We start from the raw sequence: 20,513 nt of genomic DNA, 5'->3' as shown, positions 1-20,513 counted from the left end.
TCTGCGTCAGCAGGAAGCTGGAGCCGGGACTCAGCCGGAAATCAAACCCGGGCACTCCGGCACCCTGACCAGCCCCTTAACCGCCGCCCTGCCCAGGCCCCTCCCAGAAGCCCCAGCCACGACCTCAGCTTAGAGCTCGGGGGCAGGCACATTGTGCGTCCCTTCTCACGGCTGGGGAACTGGGGACAGAAGGCACCCAGGGCGGGTTTTCGTCCTCTGAGCATTTGGCTCGCAGTGAAGTGTCTGCCGCACCTGTGTACAGGTGAGGACACTGGGCCCAGACACAGAGGTCGTTGGCCTGCGGTCACACGGTGACGTGGGGGTGGCAGAGCCGGGACCTGAACCCTGAAAGCTGCCTGCCTCCCCTCCCCCGTCACCACCACCACCTCCCAGGAGCCTCTGCGCATAGCGCTGTGACCTGGGGCTGCCCGTGACCCCCGACCCCAGACTCTGGGCAGAGACCTGCGATGAGCACTTTAAAGACCTGGGCCTTCCCGAGGTCCCTGTCACTGTCCCCATTCTACGGAGGAGAAACTGAGGCAGAGAGGGCTGAGGCAAAATGCTTGGGCCACCTGCTCGAGGCCTTGCCGGTCCTGGTGCTGTGGTCGGATGGGTCCCACCAGGCAGCCCCCGGGAAGGGGACGGCTGGGTCGTTCCCCCGCAGAGCCAGAGCGTGTCCTCGGCCTGCGGGGTCGCGCCGGGTAACCAGGGAAGAGAACCATCCCGGGCGGTGGAGTCCGGCAGCCCTGGGTCCCTCCCGGCCCTGCACCGCACCTCACTCTGCGTTTGCTCGTCTGGAGAATGCTGAGCCCCAGGCACTGGGGACGGAGGGTGGGATGAGACACCCACAGGCCCCTGCCTTCAGACGGGAGGGGAGGGGCCGGCAGGGAGGGCACCTTGAAGAGGCAGTGATATTTGGGCTGAATGAAGACACGGGGGAGGGGGGTGACCAGCGTGGACGGGGCTGGGACGCGGGGTCGAATGGAGGAAGCGGCAGGTGCAGGCCCACGTGGCACATCCGTGCTTTATTCCTGGGCAGCGGGAGCCACTTCAGGCTTCAGGAGGGAGGTGCCTGGGGGGCACGGGGAGGGACGAATGTGCGAACCTGGGTCTGGGGCTGGGACTGGGGCTGGGGGTGGGATCTCACAATGCCCCAATACCCGGTGCCCTCTCCCCTGCCTCTCAGCTCACGGGGCGCTCTGCCCAGGGCGGGGGTCCCCCTCCCTCCTTGGAGCCCAGGGCTATAGAGAGGACGCTGACCAGCAGGCTCTCACACTGGCCCCCCCCAGGATCCGAGGCCCAGGAGGCCTTCAGGGAGCGCCTGGCTCAGCCCCTGCGTGCCCCAGAGCACCCAGAGGACGGCCGCTTCCCCAGCCTCGGCTAACAAAGGCAGCGGGGCCCCTGGCCACCTGCTCCAGCCCCGCGACCCGCCTGGCCGGCCTCCCCCTGCCCCTCTCGGCCACAAACCTCTTTTGTGCTTGCTCCCTGGGGCTCCATCTCTGCGCAGAGGTCACGGGCACCGCTGACCCCGTCCCCCTGCTGGCGTGCAGGCTGGTAATTGAAAATTCCAGAGTTCCCTGGGGACCAACTTACAGGGAAACCCAACCCCCCAGGGTGGGCGGCGCGGCAGGAGGGGCCCAGAACATCCAGCTGTTCCCTTTCCTCCACCGCTAATCCCGCCGGATTCCAGGAGAGGCCAGCCCTCCCCGCCCCCCTTCCTCCGCGGCCCCCCCGCGGCCCCTGGCTGGATCATCTTCCCGGCAAATGCCGCCTCCTTGCCACGCCCGGGTTACCGGGCTTAGGGGATCAGAGCCCGGGTGAGCTGCCTGAAACCCAAGCCTGCCGGCTAAGCCCACCAGGCCCAGACCTCCATGGCCGTGCGGGTCCTGCCTGCGCCAACAGGCAGCTGAGCCCCCGGGAGCTGGGGCGGCCGGGTGGGCAGTGGCCGAGGCGGCAGGTGCCGGTGGAGTTAGCTTCATGGCAGGACAGGAGCCATGGCAGGGGGTCCTCGGAAGTCCTCTGAGGTTCGTTGGTGTCCAGACCTCGCTGGGCAGCCTGGGTCAGCTGCAGCCAATGGAGGGGAAAGGGTGGGGTGGGGGGGACCAGGGTGGGCCTGGGTTCACACCCCCGCTCCATCACTCACTTAACCTGTGTGACTGAGCAACGTGCTTCCCTCTTCTGTGCTTCGGTTTTCTCATCTGTGAAATGGGTGTGATAACAATACCAGCCTCGCAGTCTGGATCTGAGTGTTAAATGAGTGGCTAAGGTGCAGCATCTGCCTTGGTGGCCACTGCACGGTCCCACCCCTTTGCGGGCACCCCCGGGCACGCAGGAGTGTTGGGCTGGGTCCCTCCTGCCTCCTCTCCTGGGGAGCCTTGGCCCTGCCCCTCTCCTAGAACCACTTGTGCCACCGCGGCAGGACTCAGCCGAGGACCCCTGGTGAGAGCAGGCCCTGCAGTGAGCGGCGCGGCCGATAGGCAGAGTGTTGAGACTCGGGTGCTCCGGACCCCAACCCTCGTCCGGACCCCGCTGTGGGGCCTCAGACAACCCCTGCCCGTCTCTGGCCCTGAAGCCTCCCAGTGCGGCCCACAGACCATTAGGAACACAGATTCTCAGGCCCCGGACCTGCTGAGTCAGACTCCCTGAGGGGAGGGGGCCGAGTCTCCTGGCTACCCCACCCCCCACCCCCTGCCAGCTCTGCTTTGAGGGGAATGGCGCGGCCATTGGGAAGTGAGAGGGCAGGGACAAAGGGGGCGGCACCGGACCCCCTTGGCCAAGTCCTAACCGGGGGGCTCGGGCCCAGGAGCCCCACACACTCCAAGTCTCCCGGCCTCCTCCGTGAGTGCTGCTGCACCCGGCCCGGAGCCCCTGGAAGGCAGGGAGCCTGTGAGGTTCGTCTCCTGAACGCACCCCAAGGACCAAAGGACTCAGCCCTGCCTGCCCCCTGCGCATGCCCGGGCCACCGCCGCACCTCTAGGGGCTTCCCGCTCCGTGCTCACAGCCCCCTGGCCCCGTGAGGATCCCCACTGGACAGGGGTGAACGCTGAAGCTCCGGTCACCGTGAAAACAGCGCCCAGAGCCACACATCCGCCTTGCCTGGTTGCCCCCCGGGGGACGGGTCCAAGGTGCCTGGAGGATCCCCCTCCCCAGTAGCAGCCTCATCCCCAGGCCCCTGGGGTCGGGGGCAGGGATGGCACTGGGGTTGGACATGGGGTCCAGGCATGAGGGGACAGGACAAGAAGCAGGGTCTGCTTTGAAGGTACTCAGGGAGACCCAGCATGGCCCCTCTCCAGCTGTGTGACCTTGGGGAAGTCTCTGTGCCTCTCTGAGCCCCCGTTTCCTCTTCTGCAAAGTGCAGAGGATCGAATGTCACAGGGCAGCTGCTCTGTGCACAGTGGCGAATGACACGGTGAGCACTCCCGGTGCTGTCCACGTGCCGGGCGCCACACCAAGTGCTCGGCTGGATTCCTGGCCCCCAGGGGCCCACTGCCCCAGCTGGGCAAGGAGCTGAGCTGAGGCTGAGCTGGCCCCCTTGGGTGCAAATCAGCAGATGCTCACCAGGGGTGCTGAGACCAAGGTCCAGGTCGTTCCTGCAGTGCTGCCGCGCTGGAGAGTTTGGGACCCCCAGGCTGCTGCAGCTCAGGGCCAGGGGCTTCACGAGAGGGACAGGCAGGGAGCATCCAACTTCGAGGCCTGGGTCTTCCGGTCTGGCCCGTGGTGCAGGGGAAGCCAGGCCCAGAGAGGGCGCAGCTCCCCGAAGGTCACACAGCCTGTCAGACAGGACAGTCTCGGGGGACGGAAACAGAGCAGGAAACAGGTGCGGCATCCCCAGGCAACAGCTGATGTGTGAGTCCCCATCAGTCCCGGCCCGGCCCCGTGTTCTCATCCTGGGTGGGCAGAGCCCCGCAGAGCAAGCAGGGGAGTGTGGGGAGGCGGGTGTCACCCTCAGCCTTCAGGCGTTCCTGTGCTGCTGGTGACAGGATCTGCTCGTCACCCACCAGCCCCGGAGCCAGGAGGGAATGCGAGAGATGCCCCCTTCAGCGCCCCCTCGGACCACGCAAACCTGAAGCTTGGAACACCAAGTCACACCATGGGAGGGTCTGTGCCAGCCTGCTCTGCTGTGGAGCTCAGAGCCGTGGGTTCAAATCCTGGCACCCCACTGACTGATCTCACAACGCGCCGGGCCCCACTCCCTGCCCCAAGCTCCGGCACCCATCGTTACCAGGCTGTGCAGCTCCTACTGCCCCCCAGCGGCAGCCAACTCCCGAACACACGTGTAAAGGGCTCAGAGCCGTGACCGACACATAGTAGGTACTTTGAGCACATTTATTCCACTTGAGAAAGGCAAAAAACAGGCTGGGTGCTTTACGAGCTAAGGAGTTGAGAAAAGGCCGTGTGCAGCTCCTGGCCCCTCCTGGACCTGGGGAAGTGTGCTGAACTGATTCTGAGAGTCCTAGCACAAAACACAGCCCGGCCTCCTTGTCGTCTTCATCCAACCACTTCCTAATAGCACGAACAGCACCTGCGCTTGGGCTGAGGAAGACGGAGCGGTTGGTTTTACTGAGGTGCAACTCACGCGGCATAATTCAGTGGCTTAGTGTACTTTCCATCGCCCCAAAGAGACCTCCAGACCCAACGTGCCCCCTCCCTCCCTCTGCTCTATTTTGTGCCTCTACTGATTCACTCTTCTGAGTATTCCGTATCCACAGAATCGTCCGATCTGCCCCTTTGCGTCTGCCTTCCCCCTGGGCTGTGTGCGGGGTGCATCCACACCGTAGCAGCTATCAGAACTGCATTCCTGTTCGCGACTGCATATAATTCCATTGCATGTGCCTCCGCCGTTTGTCTAGCTGTGCTCCCACTGATGGGTGCTCACGTCGTCTCCTCCTTTGGGCTGTTGCAAGTGACGCTGCTAGAGGCACACATGTCCAGCATCTGTCTGAGAACCCATCTGCAGTGTGGCGCCAGCCCAGACGGCTCCTGGCTGACAGTGGCTCAGCGCAGGATTTTTCGATGTTGCTGTGATGTTACCGTGACATGCACTCAGAAGAAACCACGGTTTGAGTTTTGAACTTGGATCCATTCCTGGGCTAGCACTAGATGCTCCGAACCTGTCTCTGGCAGCACGCAGAGCTCTGGCAGCCCCGGGGTCACCAGGGGACAGCAACACTCCGCAGCGCGCCGGGCGGCTCAGCTCGGCTGGGACGCGTGCTGGCTTCGGCAGATTCTGCATTGCCAACTCCCAGCATCAGGATGGACTTAGGAGCGGAATTGCTAAAATGAATACATAGTTATGGCGGGGACGAGGGGCTGCTGCAACCCCTAGCATGTATTGGCCCGCAGTAAACGAAGAAATGTGTCCGACACCCTCTCTGCCTCCATGGTCCCCTCTGCTCCCTCTGCCAGGGCCGCCGTCACCATGTCGGGAGCCCAGTCCCACAGACTGGAACTTCCAAGACTGAGTGACAGGCACACAGGCCCCCGGTTCCAGAGCTGGGCCCCAGTGCCTCTCTGCACTCGCCATGCGTGAGCTTCCCCGGGGAGGCCAGCGTTGTCAGGGTCTACAGGTGCCCCCAGGAGAGCTCAGGAGCTGCACCCACAGCCCCACATGAGCCCCTCTGGCCCCCGCCAGCTCCCCTGGGCTGGCTGCGTGGCCTGCACCTCTCTGGTCCCACAGCTTCCCATCTGTCCAGAAGCTGCACTGTCTCATGGCCACCCCGACCCCTGACCTCTGACCTCTCTTGCAGCTCCATCAGCCGTCTCCATCATGCACCAGGTGAGCCGCACCGTGGACAGCATCACCTTGTCGTGGTCCCAGCCGGACCAGCCCAACGGCGTGATCCTGGACTATGAGCTGCAGTACTATGAGAAGGTAACCTGTCCCCCACGCGCCCTCCCACCGGCCTTCCTGGGCCCCTCCCTAGGTGCACTCTTGGCGATGCACCCGCCCGAGAGACCAGGGCCTGGGTGCAGCAGCAAGAGCACCGGCCTCCTGGCTTCTGATCTGGCGCCCCGCCCCCCACGCTACGCAGCCTGGAGTACACGCCTTGACCTCTCTGAGTTTGTTTTCTGGTCTGGGGGGGGGGGGTCCGGCCAGCGACTTTGAACCAATGCCACAGTCGCAGCCCCTCCCCCACCGAGGCACCCTGCACTGGGACTTCAAGGGGCCTGAAGCTATAAAACCCCAGCTTTCCACAAGCTGCGTGTGATAGTCACAATCAGTCCTTTGCCCATTCTTCAGCCGACATTTGAGCCTGCTCGGGAGAGCGGGGCCCGGGGCGAGCGGCACCCTGGTTCCGGCTGAGAGGTTCGTGTCTGCAGGGGAGAGGGTGAGGCGCCTCTCAGCTTTAAACTCAGCCCCTCATTCCTCCCTTGGCTGGAAGCCCCTAGAGCAGCAGCAGGAGCAGCAGCCCAGGCCGGGCAGCTCCGAGTTCCCATCCTGCCTCATTACCAGTGTGTGATCTCGGGCAGCACTGTTTTCCCTCCGAGCCTTGGTCTCTGTGTGTGTCGGGTGTAGACGAGACCACCTCTATCTGTCCGTCCATCCATCCGTCCATCCATGTTTGAGACACAGGGAGAGAGAGCGCCATCTGCTGTCTCACCCCTCCAGTGCCTGCAGTGACTGAGACTGGGGCCAGACCACAGCCAGGAGACAGGCGCTCAATCCAGGTGCCCCGTGGGAATGGCAGGACCCTGATTACTGGAGCCCTCACGCTGCCCCGCAGGGTGTGCATTAGCAGGAAGCTGGGGTCAGGAGCAGGAGCTGTAAAACAAACCCGGGCACTCCGGTGGGGGCGCGGGTGTCTTAGCCTCTGGGCTAAATGCCCCCGAGCCACTTCCCCACTGGGGCCGTGTGAGTGAGACCGGCAGGGGCGGCACCAGTGCAGTGCCTGGCGTCAGCAGAGGCCAGAGTGCTTCCCTGTCCTGTTCTCCCACCTGCTGCACACTGGGCATGGGCAGCATGGGGTGAGGCCGGAGCGGGCAGAGCTGCCTGGGACAGGGCCAGGAGCACAGGTGGTGGTGGCTGCCCACATGGCTGCCATTAGATGCCCCATAAATCCTCTCCTCTGACTGATGACAACTTTATTTTTTTTTAATTTATTTGAAAATCAGAGATACAGGGAGAGAGAGAAAGGTCTTTCATCTGCTGGTTCACTCCCCAGCTGGCCACAATGGCCAGGGCTGGGCCAGGTCAAAGCCAGTGGTCAGGAGCTTCTTCCAGGTCTCCCACATGGGTGCAGGGCCCCAAGCACTTGGGTCATCTCCTGCTGCTTTTCCCAGGCCATCAGCAGGGAGCTGGATGGGAAATGAAGCGGTCAGGACACAAACCCATGCCCATACGGGATGCCGGTGTCACAGGCCACAGCTTTACCCGCTACACCATGATGGGCCGGTGCTGTGGCTTCGTGGGTTAAGCTGCCGGCTGCAGTGCCAAGATCCTGTATGGACACTGGTTCATGTCCCAGCTGCTCCACTTCCCATCCAGCTTTGTGCTAGTGCACCTGGGAAAGCAGCGGAGAACAACCCAACTACTTGGGTCCCTGCTACCCATAAGGGAGACCTGGAAGAAGCTCCTGGCTCCTGGCTTCGGATCAGCCCACCTCTGGCTGTTGCAGCCATTTAGGGAGTGAACCAGCAGATGGAAGACCTCTCTCTCTGTCTCTCCACCTGCCTCTGAAACTCTGCCTTTCATATAAATAAATCTGAAAAAAAAATTTAATTTTCATTTTATTTGAAAGGCGGGGAGTGGGGTTGTGTCTTCCATCTACTGGTTCACTAACACCAGCCAGGGCTGTTCCAGGCCAAAGCCAGGAGCCAGGAGCTCTGTCCAGGTCTCCCACACGGATGGCAGGAGCCCAAGTTCTTGGGTCATCCTCAGGCTCGTCCTCATCCCAGGATGCATTAGCCAGGAGCTGGGTCAGCCGTGAAGGAGCCAGGACTCAAACCAGGTGCTCCAACGGGGACCCCGGCACCCCAAGGGTGGCCTGACCACTGGGCCACACGCCAGTCCTGTGCCTGAGGACTTCTTACCCGCTTCCTGAGCCCCTCCCAGAGAGCCACAGAGGTTGCAAGGTGGTCCCGGGGCTTCCATTCAGACTCAAGTGTACTGAGGAAGGAAATCCTTCAGAGGCAAGCCCACTGGGAACCGGAAATGATGGAAAAGCAGAAGAAGGGAGGTGGGAGGGCCCCAGCCAGCCCTGCTGGAGCCCAGCTCTCTGAGGCCGGCCCGGCCCCTGCACCCTGTGACCTGCTGGGTCTGCCACACTTCGGTGACACTGAGAGTTCGCCACACACTTGTCCAAGCCTGACCGGGCTTGATCCTGGCTCGTCCTCTCCCAGAGGTCAGGGGTCACATCTCTCCCTCCCATCCCCCACCTCCTGCCCAGTACCCTGGGCCTGGCACAAAGCAGTCGCCTGGGAAACAAGGGTTGGGTGAGTGAGTGGATCCTGGCCCTAGTGTGTGGAGCTCACAGCAGAGGCCCCGGGCACCCCTGGCCTTCACACACACACACACACACACACACACACACCTTGCTGCCCACTTTCCCCACACCCTGTGCTTGTCTCTACCTGTCAGAGTCCCCAGGGTCCCAGCCAAATGTGCATCTTCTTCCCGTGGACTCTGCCCTTACTCTGAAAACCCTGGGAGCTGACAGCTGCTGGCAGGTGCCCCCCACCCCCCACCGCAGGCTGTGGACAGCCAGTGAGCGAATTGTGGGAACGAAGAAGCGAGGGCAGAGCCTGCAGCCCCAAAAGAGGACTGAGCGGAAGCCTGGCTGCCTGGCTGGCCGAGCGCTGGCGTCCCAGCCCCCACCCCCGCCTCCACCCCCACCCCCACCTGGCCTCTCCAATGTCTTCTTTCCTATCTCTCCTGGGAGCAGGCTTTGGTTAAGACTAGTGGTGAAGACACCAGTCAAAGGTGCCTGAGTCCCACACCGGAGCGCCTGGGTCAGTCCCCAGCTCCGGCTCCCGGCTCCGGCTTCCTGCTGATGTGGACCCTGGGAGGCAGCAGTGAGGGCTGGAGTGATTGGGTTCCTGCTGCCCACCAGGGACACCTGGATTAGACTCCTGACTACAGCCCCTGGCCCAGCCTGCCCAGCCCAGGCCAGGACCATGGCAGGCATTTAGGGAATGAACCAGCCAATGGCAGCTCTGGCTGACTGCCTCTCTCTCTAATTAATTGATTGATTGGTTGATTAAAAAATCGCAGCTTGGGGCCAACACTGTGGTGCAGTGAGTTAAGCTGCCACCTGCGGCACCAGCTCCCCCCAACAGAGCACTGGTTCTGCTACTCCGCTTCAGATCCCGCTCCCTGCTAATACGCCAGGGAAGCCAGTCGGGGTCGGTCTCAACCCCTGGGCCTCTGCCACTCTGTAGGAGAGCCAGATGAGGTCCCTGGCTCTTGGCTTCAGCCTTGGCCAACCCGGGTAATTGTAGCCATTTGGGGACTGAACCAGTGAATAGAAGATTCTCTCTCTCTCTCTCTCTCTCTCTTTCTCTCTCTCTCTCTCTCCCCCTCCCTCTCTCTCCTTTCTCTTACTCACGCTACCTTTCAAATAAGTGATTAAATCTCCTGGGGAAAAAAAGAGAGAGAGAGACTGAGTCCGGCTGCCCCCTCCTCAGAGAAGCCCTCCGTCAGCACCCTGACCAGGCCCCCCACCCCCGCCGTGGACCTTGCTCCCTCCACTCTGAGCTCCACGGGCACCCCCCGCGGTGGGGATCTTGCCCCAGCCTCTGCTGTGGCCCTGGCGCCTGGCGCTCAGCAGGGGCTGGACCAGCACGTGTGGGCTGACTCTCTGGGAAGTGGCCAGGTGAGAGCCCGTGGGGCGCGTGGTGTGGGCGGCTGTCCTGCCAGGGGCTGGCTGCTCCGGCCCGAGGTGCCGGCGTCCCTGCTCCCTCCAGTGGGCAGAGCTTCAGCAACTCAGAATTCAAAAAGGAAAAAAGAGGAGGAAAAAAAAACCTAATTAAGCAGCTGTGTGATTAAATGAAACTGAAAGTGTTTGTCCCTGAAGACAGGAGCGGAAACGAGGAAACCCATCGCGGGCCCGCCTGCGACCCACTTCCTGCCACCGCGGGCAGGCCTGGGGGCTGCTGGGGTGTGAACCGGGATGTGGCTCTGGCCTACTTTCCACGGCAGCCGCAGCATCCCCGGGCCCCTGCCTCGAGGGCCTGGACCAGCAGGCTCCGCGGCAGCCACGTGACCACTGCTCACAGGTCACGGGCACACAGCAGATGCCGAGCACTTGGGCTCCCTGGTCTCATCCTCGTGGTTGGGTAGAGGGGAAACAGAGGCACAGAGAGCAGGCAAGTTGTCCAGGAGCACCCAGGGCGTTTGGCACTGAGCCTGGCCCTCCTGCCTCCCGGCTGTTTCCCAGAACTGCTTCCGAGATGACCGTCAGGTGACGGACCAGCCCTGACCCAGAGGACAAGGGGGCAGGGCAGAGGGCCCGGCAGCCGGAGGTCTGCCTGCCACAAGGTTCGGTTGGTGCCCAGCACCAGGCCCTGGGGTGCAGAGAGAGGCCAGTGTGACAGCAGTTGCCAGGGGTGTGGATGCAGGGTCGTTCAGTATTTACGGTCGCTGACTTTGGATTGGGCCCAGAGACGGTCTCAAAATGAATAACCATGAGACAGGTTTGATACCAGCCACAGAAGAGCCAGTGGGGGCCCCGGGGCACCCAGGAGCGCCCCACCGTCCTGGCAGGGGCCAGGGGAAGCCAGCTTTGGGTGACATTTGAGCTGAGCCCTGAAAGAGGCAAGGAGTCCACCAGACAGACACATGATGGGAGCAGAGTCATCGCAGGCAGCAGGAACAGCATGGTCAAAGGCCCTGGGGCAGGAATGTGCTGGCTGCAGAGCGTGAGCGTGGCAGGAGCAACATGAGCAGGAGGGAGAGCGGCCCGGTCATGGCCGGCCTTCCGGGCCTGGGGCGTCTGGGTTTAATTTAAAGCAGGATGAGGGCGCCCTGGAATGATGCGATCTGACTCCGATGGTGCTAAAGCGCCCTGCAGCTTGCTGTGTGTTGCAAGGGGAACCTGGAGACACGGGGGAGACCCTGTGTAGGGCTCCCACGGGAGCCCAGGAAAGAAAGGTGGTGGCGAGATCGGGAGGCTGTGCAGCGGGGGTGGTGCGAGGCTGACAGAGGCAGGAAGCACATCGAAGCCTGGGGGGGCCAGGGATCCGCCATGGCTGCCTCCAGGTGGGGCCGCCTCCGGGTGGATGTGGGTTTGTGATTTGCAGGTACAGATGTGGGGCTCACCGGGGCTGGGCGCCAGCGGGGGCAGGGGCGCTCAGAAGAGACAGGATGGCATGCAGAGGGACAGAAGCCAGCAGAGCGCCCAGGTCCAGGGAGACAGCGACAGGGGAGTGGCCGCAGAGAGGGAGGAGGAGGTGCAGGGTGGCTTCTGCTGCTGACCGTGCCGGCGAGGCCGAGACGGCCCAGCCGCCGCCTCCGCCTTCCAAGGACACCAGCACCGGGGTGACACCGAGTCCTGGTCTCCTCCTGACAGGTCCGGCGCTGGCTTTCGCCCCTTACGTGGGAATCCCGCGGGCGCCTGCTGTGGATTTTCTACCCGAGGGCTGCACACGTTCCCAGGAGGGCCCAGCAGGGGCTCTGGGGGAGCGGGCGCTCTGTATGGCCTCCCCCTCTCTGCCCCTGCCGCCCCTCTGGGGTTCCCCCGCCTGCCCAGAGCCCGGAGCTGCCAACCGCTCTGCCAGAGGCTTCTGGCTGCTACTGATGGACAGCGTCGGCCTCACGGCAGAGCCGGCGCGAGCTGTTTCCCTCGGCTCCACCGTCCCTGGGGACGTGGCCTCCTTGGCAGCTGCCCCAGAGCACAGCGGTGCGGGCTGCACTCAGCTCCCCGGGCGCTCGAGGAGGAGAGTCGGTCTCGGTTTCAGTGTCTTTTTAAAGATTTATTTATTTATTTATTTATTTGAAAGGCAGAGAGAGAGAGGAGAACCATCGGCTGAGTCACTCCCCCAATGGCTACAACAGCCAGGACTGGGCCAGGCTGGAGCCAGGAGCTTCTTCCGGGTCTCCCAAGTGGGTGCAGGGGCCCAAGCACTTGGGCCATCCTCCGCTGCTTTCCCAGGCCATTAGCAGGGAGCTGGATCGGAAGCAGAGCAGCCAGGACAGGTGCTCATGTAGGCTGCTGGCGTGGCAGGTGGTGGCTCAACCCGCTGAGCCACAGCGCCGGTCCTGGATGCCAGTGCGTGTTCAACAGAGATGTCTACTGGGCAGGCAGACGTGAGCAGAAGGCCCTCCCGATGGGGACAGAGAATGAGCAAGGCGGGGGTGAGCTGGGCAGCCCAGGCGGCATTCTTGTTGTCGCCCTCGGATCTGCCTGGAGCAATCTGGCTGCTCGCCCCTTCCCCACGTGTGTGGATTCACCCATCTGTTGAACCCTGGGAGGACTTCCTGTATGCGGTGTTGATGCTAACAGCCAACACACGTTACATGTGTTGACATGTATGGTGACAGCCAACATATGTTGCATGTGTTGACATGTATGGTGACAACCAACATATGTTACTGTGTTGCCATACATGGCAACACTCAACATATGTGACGTGTACCGCCAGGTATGGTGACAGCTAGCATATATGACATGTGTTGCCATGTGTGGCAACAGCTAACACACATGATTGTGTTGACATGTATGGTGACAGCCAACACACATGAATGAAGTCATGAGACTGTGCTCAAAAGCTATACCCGTATGTTCCTGGTGAATCTTCACCACCATCCCGTATGGGACCTGCTGGTGTGGCCCCATTTTAGAGACGAGAAGACTGGTTCAGAGGGCTCACGACGTCAGCCAGTGAGTGCCTCGCTGCCTCTAGGTCTCGGGGTAGAGACTCAGACCAAGGACTCGCACAGTTCACTCTGGATTTCTTCCCATCGCCTGTGGGCGATTACTCCCTGATCAGACTCAGGCACTCCAGAGACAGTGCCTGCCTGAACTCCAAGGCACAAGGCACTGCTTGATCCGATTTTACCTTCACAGCAGCCATGGGAGGTCCACACTGAATGTTCTAGTAAAAACCAGAGACTGGGGGCGGGGATGGTCTTCCCCAAGACCACCATGCAACTCAGTGTAAGAACTGGGCTGGAAACAGCTTCCCATCCCGGGCTCCATCCCACGCCGGGTTCCAGGAGAGGGATCTGCTCCGGTTGGTTCCGGGGGCCTCTCATCTCCTTCCAGTGCTGGGGAATTGGGCACCTCCTGCATCTCTAAGCCGGCACCTGTCCTGTTCGCAGAACCCAACCCCTTTCTTCCCGCATGAGCAGATCCCATGTTGGACAGCGGCACCCAGTGGCTAAGTCTGGTACTGCGGCCCAGGGTTTGTAAATTCGGAAAAGTTTCACTGTTCATTCATTATTATGTCAATAGTGAGCACCTACTATGTGCTCGGCCTGGGCACCTGGAGGTGAATGAGATGTGCTCCCTGGTCTCAAGGAAGTCACACCCTTCGAGAAGACAGGCAGGTGTATCAGAGCAGTCAGTGGGAAAGGAGACAGGGGACCTGCAGCCCCGGTGGAGACATCGGGGCCGTCCCCCCCCCCCCCCCCGAGCTGATAGCTTGAGCTGAGCTGCCAGACTGAGGCGGAAGGAGTATCTCAGACAGGGACGAGAGTGCTTGCGAAAGCTCAGCATGTCCGGGGAGGGCGGGGCTGCCTGCTAGAGATGTTCCGTGTGTCAGCCCCGAGCATCGCGTGGGCATGCTTGCACTAACGTTATTTCTTATTTATCTGAAACTCAAATTCAGCTGGGCAGCATCCTGGGTTTGGGGTCCTGTGTTTCAGGTGGTCAGGGCCAGCTGGAGCCTAGAGGAGGACATGGGGCACGTGGCAGGAGTGACCGGCAGAGACATCCCATAAGGGCGTGGATGCCAGGCTAGGAGTTGGCCTTCCCCTGTGGGCATCGGGAAAGGACTCTGTCACAGGACCCTGTGCTTGGCACAAGGGACACAATCCCTCCCTCATGAGCTTACAGTCAAGGGGACCAGATGAGCCCTGGCCTGGGGTCAGGGAGTGAGACAGGAACTCCTTTCTACAGCACCCACAGCAAGTGCTCGGGGCACAGAGGAGGGAGAGACATATCTGGCTGGGAAGTCAAGGGGGCTTCCTGGAGGAGGGGACAACTGATCTGACTCAGGAAGGGCCTTCCTGCGTGCTGCTGCCCCCCACGAGCCATCCCTGCCTCCCCCTGGTGTGGGGGCAGAGGAAAAGTTCTCACAGCCCCTTCTCTAGCCCCGCATCCCAAATTCATTCTCACCTCCTTGCCTTCGCACCTGCTGTTCCTCCACCAGGAACGTCCTTCCTTGCCTGGGCGACTCCTGGTTGCTCTCTAAGAGAGCAGTCACCAGCGTGAGCCGATTCATTTTATCTCTGAGCCGCCCCTCCAGGGGGCTATTGCTGGGACCCCCTGTACAGATGAAGAAAAGGAGACGAGAGAAGTGCAGGGACTGTGCGGGGTCGCTGATGGCCGAGGGGTGGAGCTGGGTTTGAACCCAGGGAAGTCGGGCTCCGGGTTGTGCCGGGAGCCTTCATGGCTCCTGGAGGGCCCCATAGCCGGCAGGTGTGATCAGGTGCTCGTGTTTCCGGATGAGGGTTCTCAAAGGTGCCCGTGTGGCTTGCTTTCCTGGGCTGAGCTCTCTGAAGCCAGGGCGTGTGCCTCGCCCCGGGTGAGCCCCCAGGAGAAGAGGATCCTTGGGGCAGGTTTGCTGAGCAGTCTCCACGTGCACCCAGCCCGGCCCCACCCCCATGGCGCCTTTGTCTTGCCCCAGGCAGTGCTCAGGAGGCCAGCACAGTGCCCCGTGTCTCTGAAGGGAGGGGACGTGGGGTCCTGGGACACCCGAAGGCATGGACATTCGCGGTGGCTCCGTGCAAGAGCTTGGCCTTGACTCCCAACGCTGCCAGCACTGGCAGGTTGAGCCTCCGTTTCCCTTCCGGGCTCACCCACGTGTGCTGAACCCGACAAGGACTCCTTCCCCCAGAGGGCACCCAGGGGCCCGCGGCACCTACCACGGCCTTCTCCCTGCTCTAAAGCAGCCCAGCCCCCAGGGTCTGCGCACAGACGACACCACGCGGGGCGGCAACCTCACTAACCGCCTTCTCTATTCCTCGGCAGGAGCTCAGTGAGTTCAACGCCACAGCCATAAAAAGCCCCACCAACACGGTCACTGTGCAAGGCCTCAAAGCCGGCGCCATCTATGTCTTCCAGGTGCGGGCTCGCACCGTGGCAGGCTACGGGCGCTACAGCGGCAAGATGTACTTCCAGACCATGACGGAAGGTGAGCCAGCCCGCCGCCGCCCCCACTGCGAGGCCTCTCCGTGCAAGCTGGAGATGGCGCTGCCTCTCCTGGCGGCCAGTGCTTGCCCACCCCCCCAGCTTGGGAACCTTTGTGCAGTGTGCAGCCTGCACAGCCATCCCTGGAGGCCCCGTTTCAGTGGCCCAGAAAGGATGCAGATGCCTCCATTGCCTCCATGGCAGCAGCTGGGCCACATCCCTGCCCGGGCCTCCAGGAGCTCAGCCCTGACTCACATGGCCATGCTGAGGAAGTCCCTTCTGTCCCGTAGATCAGATCTCTCTCATTTGTAAAGATCTCTCTCATTTATAAAGATCTCTCTCATTTGATTTGAGAGAGTGAGCCTGTTGTATCCATGCTCGGCTCCAGCACCTTGCAAGGGGGATTAAGAAGTCTGAAGTCATGTCTGAGTTCAGCCGGAAGAAGTGCTGGATGGATTAGTAATGTCTACCCTGGGCAGGGCTATGGGAGGCTGTAGCCCGAGTGCAATGTGTGTTTCCCCATCTGGGACTACAGGGTCTCTAAGCACCACTCCTGCTCTAACAGTCTTTGAGGAGCAGCATAGTTTATTTTTTTTAAGTTTTTTATTTGTTTATTTGAAAGGCAGTGTTGGCTGGCGCCGCAGCTCAATAGCCTAATCCTCTGCCTGTGGTGCTGGGTTCTAGTCCTGGTTGGGGCACCGGATTCTGTCCCGGTTGCCCCTCTTCCAGGCCAGCTCTCTGCTGTGGCCCAGGAGTGCAGTGGAGGATGGCCCAAGTGCTTGGGCCCTGCACCTGCGTGGGAGACCAGGAAAAGCACCTGGCTCCTGGCTTCGGATCAGTGTAGTGTGCTGGCCACATCGCACCGGCTGCAGCGGCCATTGGAGGGTGAACCAATGGCAAAGGAAGACCTTTCTCTTTGTTTCTCTCTCTCACTGTCCACTCTGTCTGTTAAAAAAAAAAAGGCAGAGTTACAGAGAGGCAGAGGCAGAGAGAGAGAGAGAGGTCTTCCATCCACTGGTTCACTCCCCAGTGGGCCACAATGGCCAGAGCTGAGCTGATCCGAAGCCAGGAGCCAGGAGCTTCCTCTGGGTCTCCCATGCAGATACAGGGGCCCAAAGACTTGGGCCATCTTCTACTGCCCTCCCAGGCCATAGCAGAGGGCTGGATCGGAAATGGAGCAGCCAGGTCTTGAACTGGTGCCCATGTAGGATGTCAATACAAGGAGCAGCATAGTTTAAACAATGCGAGCTGCGACGCCAGGCAGATGGAGATCCTGGTCCTGACTCTGCCCCGTGTCACCTCACCTCTCGGCCCCTCGATTCTCTCGTCTACAAGTGGGGGTGATAACAGCTGGCTCACCATCATCATCCTCACTAGAGGGTGGCGCTAGGTCCCGTGCACAGGTGGCCGACACCAGTAGTGGGCACGGCATGGCTCTGGCTGCTGTGAGTCTGCCTGCATGTCCATGGGCCAGCCGAGCCCCGGGGCGGCTCTCAGCCTGGGCCTTTGTCTGGCCGAAGCTTTCCGAGGTGCCTGGCCCCCCACATTCCAATCCCCCCAATGGCTGCTCACTCACCTCCTCCGTGAGATGCCCCTTCCCCCGGGCAGCGGCTTCACCTCCCGCCGTCCTTTCCCACGTGGGATGAGTGTCGCCGACCAGAACCTGGGACTGTCCTACGAGCCTTTCTGTATTCCTTTACCAAGTGCATGTTGAGGCCCTGCCGTGTGCTAAGGACACAGCTCACCTCGTCCCCCACCTCCAAGCTCCAGTTCCAGTGGCAACAATAGGATCCAAGGCTCTGATGGTGTTGAAGGCATTGGGAAGGAACCAGGTGCTTTGTAAGAGCCAGACCCATGCTAAGTGCACCCGATGTATAATCTCATTTAAGTCCCTGGCCTTGGGGAGAGCAGGCCTGGATTCCACCTCCTAACTGTGACCCCAGCAAACCCTGACCCTCCTAAGCGGGCAGTCATGGGAAGTACATCACCAGACTGGTGCAAGAATCAGACAGGATAGGTGGCAGATTGGAGGGGGCGCATCAAGAGCTGATGCAAAATGGAATTAAAAGACAAACGTAGGGTGGTACAAAAAAAAACTTCTAATTGCTTTTTTAAAAAAAAAAAAAAGATTTATTTATTTATTTATTTGAAAGAGTTACACAGAGAGAGAAGGAGAGGCAGAGAGAGAGAGAGAGAGGTCTTCCATCCTCTTGTTCACTCCCCAATTGGCCACAATGGGCAGAGCTGTGCCTATCTGAAGCCAGGAGCCAGGAGCTTCCTCCAGGTTTCCCACACAGGTGCAGGGGCCCAAGCACTTGGGCCATCTTCTACTGCTTTTCCAGGCCATAGCAGGGAGCTGGATCGGAAGTGGAGCAGCCGGGACTTGAACCAGCGCCCACATGGGCTGTCGGCACTCCAGACTGGGGCTTTAACCCACTGCGCCACAGCGCCGGCCCCTCTAATTGCTTTTTCATAATTTGCCTTTGCATGCACTTTTTGAAGGCCCTCGTATGCAAGGACTGCAACATTTTTTGCAGCAAAACAAACATTTTAATCTTAAAGATTGATTTATTTATTTTAAGAAGAGAGTGTCACACAGGGAGATGCAGACAGAGGGGTCTTCCATCTGTTGGTTTAGTCTCTCCGCATGGCAGCTAAGGCCCTGGCTGGTTCATGCCAAAGCCAGGAGCCTGGACCGCCCTCTGGGTCTCCCACATGGGCGGCACCAGTGCCTGCACTTGGGCCACCTTCCGCTGCCTTCTGGGCGCATCAGCAAGGGGCTTGGGTTCTGAGTGCTTTGTGTGACAGCCATCTTTATCCTCTTATGTAGACAAGGAGAGCAAGGCACAGACAGGTAATGACTTTGCCCAAGTTCCACCCAGACAGGAAATGGCACCCTGGGGCTGCCAACCCAGGGGGCTCCTCTGACCCGTCGCTCCACGTGTCAGCTGTTTTTATTGATTCTCCTACCAAACATGAGCTGGGCATATTATTACACCCATTTTAGAGATGAAAATTTGAGGCTGGAGCCGCAAGGTGACATGTGAGGGGGTGATGGCCTGCTCTCCACATGGGCGTGAGACAGGCCCTGTGTGGGGAACAGCAACAGAGCCTGGGGGTCCCAGGAGACCCCAGGAGCAGGCTGGGGGCGGGTGGAAGGACCCCAGAGCGAGGTGACAGTGCCCCGCTATGCTCTCTCCCCAGCTGAGTACCAGACGAGCATCCAGGAGAAGCTGCCCCTCATCATCGGCTCCTCGGCCGCCGGCCTGGTCTTCCTCATCGCTGTGGTTGTCATAGCCATCGTGTGCAACAGGTGGGTTGGGGTCCCAAGCCTGCTGCGGGCCTGGCTGCCCGAGATGGAGCTCGCCTCGGCCTGGCCCCTCCTGGTCCACGTCTGTGACCGCGGGAGGCATCCCCAGCGTTGCTGGGGCCAGGGGAGCCCTCCCCTGCCACTGCCTAAATGGCCGCCTGCAGCGTAGCTGTTGCCCTGGACAAGTCCACCCGTGAAAGAGCCGGCCCGTGGCGACACAAGCACTTGAGCTTGGAGGGCAGACTGCAGGATGCTGGGGCTACGGGGGGTGGTAGACGGGTCACCCCACCTTCTGCACTAGTGCAGGGCCCCGCTGAGCTGCGGGGACGATGGGAGGGGGTTAGACAGGAGGCGAGGAGACAGCGCCCCCAGCATCTGGCAAGGCGGGGAGGGGACCCTTCCCCAGCTCCCACAAAAGAGACTTCTCCTTAAAGGGGACCCTCTGTAGAACAGACTGGACCCCAGGCCAGGTGACAGAGGCCATGGCTGGGCGATGGCTTTGCCGCCTGGAAGGGGCTCAGCTGGACAGAGGCCAGGAGAGTGAGCCTGGACTTGAGGTGGGAGGGGGCGTAGGGACCTAAGCTGCCAGGAAGGGGCAGAGAACCTTCTAGCAGGAGGACAGCTCCGCGGGGCTGCCCCCCTCTCCCTGCGCCTGCTGTGGCTCCCAGCTCCCCGGGCGCCTCCAGGTGGCTCCAGCCCTTTGCTCTTGTTCCAGAAGACGGGGGTTTGAACGCGCCGACTCGGAGTACACGGACAAGCTGCAGCACTACACCAGCGGCCACAGTACGTACCCGCCCCAGAGGGCAGCCAGGCAGAACGGCCAGCTGCTCCCCAGACGCACCAGGCTCATGCTGGCCCCCTGGCCTTGGCACATGCTTGCCCGTCTGCCTGGACCCCCACCCACCGTATCCATTCCCTGACTCATACCTTAGGCCCCATCAGGTTTCGGGGCTCCTGGGGCTTCGGGCCCTCTCTTGCTGTGCTGCAGAGAATGGCGGTTTTCTTATTCCCTGAGCTGCACGGTCGGGGTCCCTGAGACAGGAACCACGCCTGCTGTTGGCCTCTGCATCCGCCTGGCGCGGAGCAGGCACGGGTGCACCTTGCAGAACGCACCAGCAATGCCGGAACTGCGCATGCGGAAGGTGCTCTGGCCCTCGGCAGAAGCCCCTCCTCCCTGTGCTCCCCTAGTGGCCTGGCCAGGGCCCCCGTCTTCCCCACCATCCCCTCCTACATCCGGCCAGGCCGAGCGTGCAGAAGGGCCCGAGAGAAGAGCAGCTCACGCCCAGATGCTGCTCTCCACGCAGCCTGGGCGGAACCAGTCACCGGGGTGCGCGTCGGAGGGGAAAGCCCGGTCCTCACCTCCTCTCTCAGCAAAGAGGAATCCGCACGTGTCCATCTGTCCTCCGCAGGGCGCCCTAGGGCCCCACAGGGCCGCCATCCCCCTCTGGGTGTGCCAGGCCCGGTTCTAGAAGCCGGGGATGCCCGACACACAGAACCCCAGGCTCTGTAGAAGTGTCCTGGCGCCGGGCTGGGGAATCCGCTGAGGCCCATGGCGTCAGTGGGGCTGGCCCCACCAAGGCAGCCACAGCAGGCCAATTTTGAAGTTGATCATTTTGTATGGCCTGCAGATGACGTTTAAAGATCCAAATGACCCTTGGCAGAAAAAGGTTCCCCACCCCTGTTAGAGGGAGGGACCAGGAACGAGAGCGACCCCCGGACCCAGCGAGCGTGGCTACTATTTCTCCGAAATACAGTGCTGTGGGGAAGGCGGGGAAGACGGTGAGCGCAGGGTGTGGCTGAGGCATGGAGGGAGCCACTGCTGACCTCATTGTGAGGGTTTTGTTTGAACAAAGATACAAAGGAGCCTGGGAAGAGCATTTCTGGCAGAGGGAACAGCCTGTGCCAAGGCCTTG

The 20,513-nt window shown here is 61.3% G+C and overlaps 1 protein-coding gene across 5 annotated transcripts in view; it reads left to right on the top strand.

Annotated features, from left to right (window-relative positions):
* Positions 1–20,513, top strand: part of EPHB2 (EPH receptor B2) — a 177,248-nt gene that overhangs the window by 141,067 nt on the left and 15,668 nt on the right. For 2 of the 5 annotated variants that reach the window (XM_051857960.3, XM_051857957.3), the window contains exons 6-9: positions 5,748–5,872; positions 15,132–15,294; positions 18,495–18,603; positions 19,319–19,383. In XM_051857960.3, the coding sequence (XP_051713920.1) occupies positions 5,748–5,872; positions 15,132–15,294; positions 18,495–18,603; positions 19,319–19,383 (462 nt within the window). Of the gene's footprint in view, positions 1–5,747; positions 5,873–15,131; positions 15,295–18,494; positions 18,604–19,315; positions 19,384–20,513 lie in introns of all 5 variants that reach the window. The other 3 variants (XM_051857959.3, XM_051857962.3, XM_051857961.3) reach the window with 2 other exon arrangements.

This window comes from Oryctolagus cuniculus, chromosome 7 (assembly GCF_051225735.1).
Source record: "Oryctolagus cuniculus isolate XC-2025 breed Fujian yellow rabbit chromosome 7, ASM5122573v1, whole genome shotgun sequence".
In the NCBI taxonomy this organism is placed as follows: domain Eukaryota; kingdom Metazoa; phylum Chordata; class Mammalia; order Lagomorpha; family Leporidae; genus Oryctolagus; species Oryctolagus cuniculus.
Note: the sequence above shows the minus strand (reverse complement) of the source record. Positions and strands in the feature narration are given on the sequence as shown.